This window comes from Lolium rigidum, chromosome 7 (assembly GCF_022539505.1).
Source record: "Lolium rigidum isolate FL_2022 chromosome 7, APGP_CSIRO_Lrig_0.1, whole genome shotgun sequence".
NCBI lineage: Eukaryota > Viridiplantae > Streptophyta > Magnoliopsida > Poales > Poaceae > Lolium > Lolium rigidum.
In genome coordinates this window covers 261,217,943-261,229,171 of record NC_061514.1, presented here as the reverse complement: position 1 = coordinate 261,229,171, position 11,229 = coordinate 261,217,943, and the positions used below count along the sequence as shown (strand labels likewise).

General features: G+C 46.0%; 1 protein-coding gene across 4 annotated transcripts; it reads left to right on the top strand.

The window, feature by feature from the left end:
- The first annotated feature begins 3,290 nt into the window (after positions 1–3,290).
- Positions 3,291–10,985, top strand: LOC124675135. Of its 4 annotated transcripts, XM_047211205.1 has the most exons (5): positions 3,423–4,021; positions 4,311–4,428; positions 9,655–9,747; positions 10,527–10,573; positions 10,658–10,985. In XM_047211205.1, the coding sequence occupies exons 1-5, from the start codon at positions 3,984–3,986 to the stop codon at positions 10,851–10,853; spliced, it is 492 nt and encodes a 163-aa protein (XP_047067161.1). In that variant the 5' UTR covers positions 3,423–3,983; the 3' UTR covers positions 10,854–10,985. The 4 variants fall into 4 exon arrangements, 1 of the variants encoding a protein (XP_047067161.1); XR_006993175.1 differs by lacking the exon at positions 10,527–10,573 and adding an exon at positions 3,291–3,416 and having other exon boundaries at positions 3,840–4,428; positions 9,655–9,971; XR_006993174.1 differs by lacking the exon at positions 10,527–10,573 and having other exon boundaries at positions 3,423–4,428; positions 9,655–9,971.
- The last annotated feature ends 244 nt before the right edge of the window (positions 10,986–11,229 follow it).

The window sequence follows — 11,229 nt, the reverse complement described above, 5'->3', positions numbered from 1 at the left end:
ATTACATTACACGCAATACTTAATGCAATTGTCTGTTGTTAGCAACTTAATACTGGAAGGGGTTCGGATGATAACCTGAAGGTGGACTTTTTAGGCATAGATGCATGCTGGATAGCGGTCTATGTACTTTGTCGTAATGCCCAATTAAATCTCACTATACTCATCATAATATGTATGTGCATGGTCATGCCCTCTCTATTTGTCAATTGCCCAATCGTAATTTGTTCACCCAACATGCTGTTTATCTTATGTGAGAGACACCTCTAGTGAACTGTGGACCCCGGTCCAATTCTCTATACTGAAATACAATCTACTTGCAATACTTGTTCTACTCGTTTTACTGCAAACAATCATCATCCACACTATACATCTAATCCTTTGTTACAGCAAGCCGGTGAGATTGACAACCTCGCTGTTTCGTTGGGGCAAAGTACTTGGTTTGTGTTGTGCAGGTGGACTAAAATGTTGAGCCTACAACCAAGCACAAGTTCTTGGCTGTAGCCTCGGGGGCTACTCCCATCGGGAACGCTGTTCGCGTGCCCGATGAAATATAAAAAGGAAAAAGAAAGAAAGATAGAAAAGCAAGAGAGTATATTTCGAGTTATAATTAACTCTACATATACTCCCATCGGGAGATTAATATAAGTCATATTTGACTCGATAAAATGTGCCATTCCAACAGCCGGAAAAGCACTCGACAATATATTCTCGAACGCCAAAGTTGCGATCAATTTCTGAATGCCGCGAATTTGCGAAGGTAAGACCCCGGATCTATTCTGCTGGGCGTGGCATCGCCGAAGACTGCGCTCTGCTACTTTTATCCGTATCAACGGATACGAAGAAAAATCCTAACGGACGCGTTAGGTACTCGATAAATTTGATCGGGACTCGACGGAATGGTAAGACCTTAAGCGGCACCTGTCGAAGTTTGCACCAGTATCCCGAGATCATGTCCAGGGACGTGATCTTGAAGTAGGTTTTTGCGGATTGCCACTAGAGCAGTTAACTAGTACCTGATCCGTCAGATGAACTAGCCCCAACTACCAATATCCCTGTGCAATATAGAAATTTATATAAAGAAATATAGAAAAGTTTAAATTGTGGAATAAGAATAAGCAATGGAGATTTTCCCCGATTCTACGATTCAAGCAAAATCTCGGGGGCTATCGACATAGGCATCCCAAATGGGCCTGCCAAAGATAGTACCCGGGGTTTATCGAAGGCCCACTACCCGAAGAATAAGAAGGTTCGAGAGCCCAAGATATGTTAAGGAAAGTAGAATTGTAATAGGAAGTGTTGTTTGTAAATCTGGCGGGAGGAGTTAGAAACCGTCCCGGACTCTGTAACTTGTACAAAACGAAACCCTCGGCTCCACCTCTTATATAAAGGGAGAGTCGAGGGACGAGGAGATCATCGAATCATTGTCTGCAAACCCTAGTATTCATATTCGTCGAGTACTTTTCGGCTGAAACCTTCGAGATCTACTTGCCCTCTACTTCTAACTAAACCCTAGCCTACAATCCATAGGCATTGACAAGTTAATCCCTTGTCAATGGGTACTCCTGAAAATACTAAGTTGTGTGACTTCACAACCACAAATAATAATGATTTCTTATGCACACCTATTGCTCCACCTGCTACTACAACAGAATTCTTTGAAATTAAACCTGCTTTACTAAATCTTGTTATGCGAGAGCAATTTTCTGGTGTTAGTTCTGATGATGCTGCTGCCCATCTCAATAATTTTGTTGAACTTTGTGAAATGCAAAAGTATAAAGATGTAGATGGTGACATTATAAAATTAAAATTGTTCCCTTTTTCATTAAGAGGAAGAGCTAAAGATTGGTTGCTATCTCTGCCTAAGAATAGTATTGATTAATGGACTAAATGCAAGGATGCTTTTATTGGTAGATATTATCCCCCTGCTAAAATTATATCTTTAAGGAGTAGCATAATGAATTTTAAACAATTGGATACTGAGCATGTTGCACAAGCATGGAAAAGAATGAAATCTCTGGTTAAAAATTGCCCAACCCATGGACTGACTACTTGGATGATCATCCAAACCTTTTATGCAGGACTGAATTTTTCTTCGCGGAACCTATTGGATTCAGCTGCTGGAGGTACCTTTATGTCCATCACTCTTGGCGAAGCAACAAAGATTCTTGATAATATGATGATCAATTACTCTGAATGGCACACGGAAAGAGCTCCACAAGGTAAGAAGGTAAATTCTGTCGAAGAATCCTCTTCCTTGAGTGATAAGATTGATGCTATTATGTCTATGCTTGTGAATGATAGGACTAATATTGATCCTAATAATGTTCCGTTAGCTTCATTGGTTGCTCAAGAAGAACATGCCGATGTAAACTTCATTAAAAATAATAATTTCAACAACAATGCTTACCGGAACAATTCTAGTAACAACTATAGGCCATATCCTTATAATAATGGCAACGGCTATGGTAATTCTTATGGGAATTCTTACAACAATAATAGGAACACACCCCCTGGACTTGAAGCCATGCTTAAAGAATTTATTAGTACACAAACTGCTTTTAACAAATCTGTTGAAGAAAAGCTTGGGAAAATTGATATACTTGCTTCTAAAGTCGATAGTCTTGCTGCTGATGTTGATCTTTTGAAATCAAAAGTTATGCCTAATGAAAATCATCATAATAAAATTGTTACTACAGCAAATTCCATCCATGTTATAATTAATGAGAATATAAGATTGATGGCCGAATTGCGTGCTAGGTGGAAAAGAGAAGAAAATGAAAAAGAAGATAATATTTACTATATATCAAAGCTAAACCTCTTTGCTGAACTCTCATAAGTTTCGGAACTGTTCTTGGTAGCTGGTTGTCTAATCAAATCTTGACACGTCTGTAATTTTACTGTAGATGCCGATGTATAATGTAAGATGGGCAAGGTGTTAAATGTGTAACCGTGTCCACCGTCGAGAAACCGACCGAAGGGTAAAATTCTAGGCTCCACAGTCCACCGACCAACAACCTTTGTTATTTCTCGGTTCCTCTAGAATAGATGCCCTTGGTCCAAAGCGGTGACGGTACAACATGGCCTACAACGAATAGCCCACCCAGCCCACGTCTCTTTTTCTCTTATCAGCATTTTTCCCTCTCCGCAGCAGCGCACGCCGCCAGGCCGCCGTCGGCGGCGTCCCCGCGGAGGCCGCCTCCCTCCTCTCCCTCTTTGGACCTTCGCTGACAAGGCACGTACGAGCCAGCCACCGAGACGTCGCCCTCCTCTTCCTCCCGAGTCGGCTGGCGGCTGGCGGCGTGGAGCAGGCCGGCGCCCTTCTCTCCTTCCGAAGTCAACCAATGACACGGAGGAGGACGGCCTGAGGGCGCCACCGCGTTCGCCAATTCGTTCGTCGCTCTCCTATGCGTTCACAGGTACCCATCTCTCTCGCGTTCCGGTTGCCTTCGTCCAGGCGATCTCCCGCTCCAGGTCTGGTACGGTGAGCTCACGTGCTTCCCACCTCCCCGGCGCGACAACTATCCGTTGCTCCGATGGACTGCTGACCCCCATCGAGCGGGATGGGTCGCCCCACGCGCTTGGCCGTTGCTCAGCTCCTCCGCGCTGCATCCGCGTGAAGCCCAGCAAGCTAGCTCACTTGGTAGCTTTTTTGTCTTGCTACACGGCCTGCTCTGTAATTGATGCACAGGAGTCCTACAAAAGTAGATTAGATGGTTGTGCGTGCTCTTCTCATTTGTTTCGTAGTACTATCCGTCCACGTCTTCTTCTTATGCATCTTGATAAATCCACCTATTTAAGATCTAATGTAGCATTTCTTTTTCATGTTGTTGCTTCTGCAGGTTCTAAACATTTTATTCATGGGTTGAGAACTGCTAAACCGTGAATTTTCAGTTCTCAGGTAACTAAAAAGTTTGGAGTAATCCACATCATTATTTAAAGGATTTGCAGAACCTGGCTCTGAGATTTTTGTACTCCTGCTCGGAATGCACTACATTCAGTTAAGAAGTAAGACCTTTTTATGGTGAGATTTTTGTACTCCTGCTCGAAATGCACTACATTCAGTTAAGAAGTAAGACCTTCTTATGGTTTTGGTACATAGATTCATAGCTGTTATCAATTCAGACATGTTTTGTGTTCGGTCAAGTTTTTAATTTCTTCCGTTTTCCAGTTAAAATGCCAACATTGCTATTCTAGGGCTATCTTTTGTTTGCTATTGGTATGCGGCTGGAACTTTCATAATGTACGTATCTATGCATTTCACATCTTCAATGAAATGCTTGATCATGTCATCTATTCTTCTGAGATTGCAGCACTCGAGCCGCGAGGTCCACCACTCCGTCTTGGATGCCGCATCCGGCACGGATTCTATGCATTCAATTAAAACACACGACATCGGTTGGAGCACCAGTAAAACTGGTGTGTATGTTGGTATGCCCTTTCGATGCCGATGTGATGGTTCTTTCCTCCCGGTTGCCAAAGCTATCCCAGTTGTCTCACTCATCGCTGGCCGCCTGTTGACTGCCAAAACCCACCGGCGGGCAGCGGCCTTGTCAACACCGTAGAGCCGGGAAGAGCCTAGAGCTGCGGCTGGCTGAGACCCCTCCGAGCGACGGCCCGCAATGCTCTTCTGGTCACACGCGGCGATGCGAAGTGCAAGGGCGTGCCACCTGACCTATACCTGGCCAGGAAGGTGATGGGGATGCCTCGCTTAGTTTCCTGCAGGGCATACATGTAAACGTTAAATACGAGCCTCGATCGGCTCTCAGGTTATCCCGTGAATCGGCTCAAAGAGCCGATCCACCCATGATTCGTACGGGGTGCACGAATACTTGGTGGTCCTGCTTGATCAAGATAAAGCTAATTAGATCTACGACGATTTAGGGTTTTCACCGCATAATCGGATCATCCTACTCCAGGTTGGGCCTCGCGGCCACGCACGGTGCTCGTAAGCCGATCCTAAACAAGGCCTAAAAACCAACATGAAGTTGATCCTCGGAACATCCTGTTTAGGACTTGCGAACGCCACCCTACGTGCCACTGGATCCTCCCCCTTTGTAAGGCCTAACTATTGCAGATATTAAACTAATCCTTGTAGAACAAGGAGCAATCGTAACGGATCAGATCTACTAAATAATGATCAAGCGGGGTGCCGCCCCACACCTGAGATAGGCGTGAGGGCGGCTAGATATGCAAGGGTTGCACTACGTAAGCATGCTTAAACGAAGAACAATGCTAACCCTAACACATCTAATGATAACTACGTTGCTCGCCATCAAAAGCGCTTCGAGTACGAGCAACGCATGAACAACGTGGGGCTTGTGCTGCCTAGATCGCAAGATGCGATCTAGGCAGCATGTCGCTTACCTGATAGAAACCCTCGAGACGAAGGAGTTGGCGATGCGCCGAGATTGGTTTGTTTGGGGTTGAACGTGAGTTGTTGTTTATTCCATAAACCCTAGGTACATATTTATAGTCCCACGGACTTTCTAATGTGGGCGTGCACTAAACCGTGCACGAGTAAAATTCTATTTCTAAACTAAAATACGATCTAATATGTTACAGATACACGGGCAATTAAGCCCAACTTGGTATAAAAGGCCGATCCACGTATTCCTTCTATATATATATTTCTTCAAACCATCTTGATCGCGGCCCACCTCTGACTTGGTCAAATTCTGGTGATAACACATGCCCCCCTGGTTTTGGAAATATCATTTCCAAAATCATCATGCTCTTCTCTCGTCGGGTCATGTCGTGGCATCACCGTTGCGATATCCTTTGTCTCCTCATATTTTGCAGTGAGGAGCCATGATGCCGATAATGAGGGCAGCGAGGATTAGTAACATGGCATCAGTGGTATGCAAGCAATCGGCTCTCCTTGAGCAATCGGTTCTTTATTAAAAAAAAAAACTCCTTTATTACTGAAGAAGCGTTTCCAGCCAGTCGTTTTGCTGATAGTCAAAGTCACACGATCTTCAAAAAAAGAACCGATGGCGCCGCATCGGTCTCTCTCATAAACACACTGGGTAACGTCGAGCTAGCCGCCCTTCCAAACGGTAACCCGCGACCTCCATCTGCAAAGACAGAGTCAGATCCCCAAATCGCCGCCCGAGCAGTTCCAATCCACCACCCCCTACACGGATCTCGACCGCGCGGCTTCCAATTTCTTCAACGCATCTCATGGCGGAATCAGCCAACACCGATACCACGGTTTCCGGACCGAAGGTAATCCTCAACCTCTTCTCGCCGTTTGACTTTGACACGGGATTAATGCAAACACCTGAATTAATGCCTCGCTCCGCTACTAATTTAGGTTTCAGACATTCTTCTGCCACATCCTTCTCTCGCAAATTCGATGTGCCTCGGTCCTCGTTCTTCTGAGAGCCCTGCCCTGTTAATCTCATGCGAAGCTAACAGAATCCCCTTTGTGAGCCAAAACCTAGATCTGACTTCCTGGGCCGACTGCCTGCGAGCCTGGCCCAATCCCCCTGAAGGTTGGGTGGCATGGTACAATGAGGGTATCAAAATCCCACTATGCCACTTGGGAAACCATAGGAATAGCCGATGCCCTGTCATTATCGCTGTCTCCTCTTGAGAAGAACGAGAACATCCTGAAAACCATCGGCTACTTCTGGTCTGACGCATTGAACTGTTTCATGTTTGGTCATGGTCCTATGACTCCGACCCTGCTGGATGTGGCCATGATCACAGGGCTAGACATTGCATCTCCCAGCCCTTCTGCATTCAAGCTGCCAAAGGTCCCTTTCACTCTCTCCTCTAAAAAAGAGTGTACCAGCTGGGGTGCCTATCTCAATCGTTATATGAAAACCAAAGGCCCTGTGACAGAGAGGGAGCACACAGCCTTCTTGAATTTCTGGCTGGAGCACTTCATCTTCTGTGGTCCATCACTTGCTCCTACCAAGAATTACCTCTCCCTGGCCTATGAACTCGCTAAAGGCACCCAACTTGGCCTAGGCAAGCTATTCCTTGGAGAGATTTATCGATCCCTTCAACTGATGTCTGTCAAACTGTTCACTCGCAAGACAGTTAAAACTGGCGGCCCCTGGTGGTTCATTCAGTTGTGGGCCCAACTATACTTCCAAAGCCAAATCCCAGACTTCCCATCGCTGACCACCTGCACCTTTCCGGATGAAAATGGCAAGGAAATTCGATGCACCAGCTTACGGCCAAGCCCCGTATGGTCTCCCGGGCAGCAGGTTGATCCCCAAGGAAGCGACGAGGGTGGTTTAAGATTTTCTTCCAGGGTTTGGACAACCCCCTGTTCCACCCTTACACTGAATCGGCAAATTTTGAAAACCCCGTCTCTTTCCGATTGGACGACTTTGCCGATGACGCCGGCACACAGCACTTGTACTCCCTCATGATTCGTCCTTGCTTTCTCCCTGTTGGCATGAGTACCTCGAACCGGATCATCAAGCCCGGTTATGAGTGTTATCAACCAGTAGTAGCGGCTCGACAGCTTGGTCTCGGACAGGTGCCTCCACACTTCTTCCTACACCACCTGACAGCAAGTAGAGCTGAACTGCCTGACATCCTCACTGCCCAAAGGTGCTATACCTTCTTTGATGCTTTGGCCATACCAATTCCCCACGACCTCCGTTTCTCCTTCACCACCGATGGTTTTGAAACTTGGTGGTCTATGTGGAAGACCCACGTCTTCAGGAGGGCACTAGGACCGCAGCTGAAGGAACTTGACGCCGAATATGATCCCCCTGCCGACCAGGTACCGTCACTTAAGCATTTCTTGTAACTGCCTTATGGTGATTGTCTGTGACCTGACTCTTTTCTCCTGGCAGCAACAAGATGGCCCAGCTCCTACACAAGCCGACGGTTCCCCTTTCGTATTTCTTCCTCCGGCACCGCGTGGTTCTCTTCCGCCGAGCTTGCCTCCCCGAAGAAAGTTATAATGCGAGTCGGCCGATTTCACCGAAATCGGCTCCCAAGAGTAAAGCATCTTCGGGGCCCGTTGCCCCCGAGCCTCGACTCGGGCGAGGACGGCGGTGAGGAAGGTAGCGGCCAGGAAAACCCCGAAGCGTAAAGCTCCGGCCCGGGAAAGCTTGCGTGTAAGTTGGTTCGGACCCTGCGGGCGCTTGTCCGCTTTTTTCAAAGAATTTGTTTATGACGCGCTTGTATCCTTTCCTACAGGCCTCCACCGAAGGATCCTCCGGCGGAGCCGAAGAAACCAGCCGGGGAGAATCGAGCTCGGGTGATTCCGAGAGGTCCACTACCCGGAGTCGACGGCTTCGCCGGCGCCGGCTTCCAAGAAAAGGTCGATCACCGGAACCCCTGCTCCTCGGGCCCCGACCAGATCGGGGTTACGTACGAAGCACCGCTGTGTCAAAAGGGCTCGTAAGAACCCACAAGCCTCTTCCTCAAGCCAGGAGGTCTCAAATGTAATTATCTTCGTGGTCACGCTTTCATGCTGTCCCGTTATCATTTGGATCGGCTAATCACTTCCTCTTGTAGGCCGCCGAAACTTCTAGCGGGGATGTTGAGGAGGTACCGAGGCCGTCCGCTACCCTGGATCTAGCTGCCCCGACGCCAGCGGCTGCACGAGTGGCTGATCCAACCGAGTCCCCAGAAAAGCCGATCGTTACTGCACCCATGATCAAAGAGCCGATCCACCCATGATTCGTACGGGGTGCACGAATACTTGGTGGTCCTGCTTGATCAAGATAAAGCTAATTAGATCTACGACGATTTAGGGTTTTCACCGCATAATCGGATCATCCTACTCCAGGTTGGGCCTCGCGGCCACGCACGGTGCTCGTAAGCCGATCCTAAACAAGGCCTAAAAACCAACATGAAGTTGATCCTCGGAACATCCTGTTTAGGACTTGCGAACGCCACCCTACGTGCCACTCGGATCCTCCCCCTTTGTAAGGCCTAACTATTGCAGATATTAAACTAATCCTTGTAGAACAAGGAGCAATCGTAACGGATCAGATCTACTAAATAATGATCAAGCGGGGTGCCGCCCCACACCTGAGATAGGCGTGAGGGCGGCTAGATATGCAAGGGTTGCACTACGTAAGCATGCTTAAACGAAGAACAATGCTAACCCTAACACATCTAATGATAACTACGTTGCTCGCCATCAAAAGCGCTTCGATACGAGCAACGCATGAACAACGTGGGGCTTGTGCTGCCTAGATCGCAAGATGCGATCTAGGCAGCATGTCGCTTACCTGATAGAAACCCTCGAGACGAAGGAGTTGGCGATGCGCCGAGATTGGTTTGTTTGGGGTTGAACGTGAGTTGTTGTTTATTCCATAAACCCTAGGTACATATTTATAGTCCCACGGACTTTCTAATGTGGGCGTGCACTAAACCGTGCACGAGTAAAATTCTATTTCTAAACTAAAATACGATCTAATATGTTACAGATACACGGGCAATTAAGCCCAACTTGGTATAAAAGGCCGATCCACGTATTCCTTCTATATATATATTTCTTCAAACCATCTTGATCGCGGCCCACCTCTGACTTGGTCAAATTCTGGTGATAACACCGCCTTAAGTTGCTGCTTTGCCTCCGTCTTTTGTCAGTGAGGTGCAGTGGCCCATGCCTGATGCCTCCCTGCTCTCTCTGGTCACCGCAGCCTGATGTCGTGTATGTTTCTACCTCTGCAGCTGTGGCGGTTTTCTCCCATGGACCACCAGCTGGCCGAGTATTATGCAAACGTGCAAAGTTTGTTCCGGAGTTTCAGTTTGGCAAAGTTCCTCCACAGTTTCAGTCTGGCAACGTTCTCCCACAGTTCCAGTCTGGCAACTCAAGACATCCATCTGCCCGCCTTTCTCTTTGTATTCTCTCGGAATGGCTCCACTAATGGGATTTTTTTTTGCTCAATGATTGATTACTGAAGTATTTGCTCTGCTCTCCTCTACGTTGATATTGGATTTACTGATCTTGCTTTCAGATTGTCAATGATGGCTTCACCCTAAAGCAGGTAGATCTATGTACCTTCACTTACCTTTGTTGTTAATTCAGATTTTGAAAGTTACAACATGTCTGATGAATATTTGTAAGGTGCATGTTCTATAAATGGGTAGTTATTGTAATTCTAAAACCCAATTGTTAATACATGTGATTTAAGATTTTTTTAAACGATCAGATGAAAAAGAAGCAGTTCCACCATGTCAGTAACCTCTCAGCAATTGTGCAAACGGGAAGAAGCAAAGTCTATTTTTCACTTTCTATTTATTTGCTTTGATGCCTAAAAAAATGTTAGATCCCACTGAGGTATTTCCTGTTGTGATTACGGCTTATTAGTGTCACTCACAATGTTGTATGTGACGAAAAAAGGGAGTGCATACCATCATAGTACACAACTTTTGAGATCTGAGTGGAAGTTGATTTCTCATTTATCATGGTGACAAATATTTGACACAGAATACAATTGAGACTCTACTTAGATGATTTCCTTAAATTAGCTTCGATTATATCTTCAACGTGTCTTTGCCTCAATATTGTCTTACGCAAGACATCTGAGTATCACCTTCAGAGTCATGAACATCTTGCTATAGGCTCTAATTTCTATATTTTGCTGCGGTGAGTTTCTATGAATTACTTAGGGCACTAATCCTACTGCTTAACACATAATAGTAACAACTAATTATTTGAACTCCAATGCAGGACCACGACTCATGGAATTAACTTCAGGTATCTGCAAATGTCAGCCACAAAATTTCAGTGCTTAAGATATCTACAACAGATTTGCTTTTGCTTCAGACACAACCTGTTCAGTTCAGATTACGATATTGCCAGATATTCAGAGCTTAACCTACCTACAACAGTTGCTGTAACTTTTCACACAAGCTGTTCAGTTTAGATTGTGCTACTCCCTACTGCCACGTTATGTGTGCCTTATATTAGTGGTTTGTTTTATGTTATGGTTCAGTTCTGTACTTCGTAAGTCCTGTGTGGCTCTAATAAATGAACTGGGGACTGCTTTTTTTTCTCTCATCTGTCTTTCTATTACTCTTGATTGTAGTAGCCAGTTGGCGTGATATTACGCCATCATTGTCTGTATGTATTCAGTTTTCTTGCTTTGCTTATTCAAATTTAGATTATTCATATTAGCGCAGTCAATAGAACTTGCTATATTCATACTGAAAACAAATTGAGGACATCAAATTCCGAACAATTACCCTACCCCCAAAAAAAATACCATCACCGGCGCGGCGTGTCGCCGCGCTACAACTTCC

Bases quoted from the DNA above. Each gene is read 5' to 3' on its own strand.
- LOC124675135 (XM_047211205.1), top strand. From the start codon at position 3,984: ATGCACTACATTCAGTTAAGAAGTAAGACCTTTTTATG. The intron at 4,022-4,310 runs GTGAGATTTTTG...CTGAGATTGCAG, and splicing joins AGAAGTAAGACCTTTTTATG to CACTCGAGCCGCGAGGTCCA. The intron at 4,429-9,654 runs GTATGCCCTTTC...CTACCTCTGCAG, and splicing joins TAAAACTGGTGTGTATGTTG to CTGTGGCGGTTTTCTCCCAT.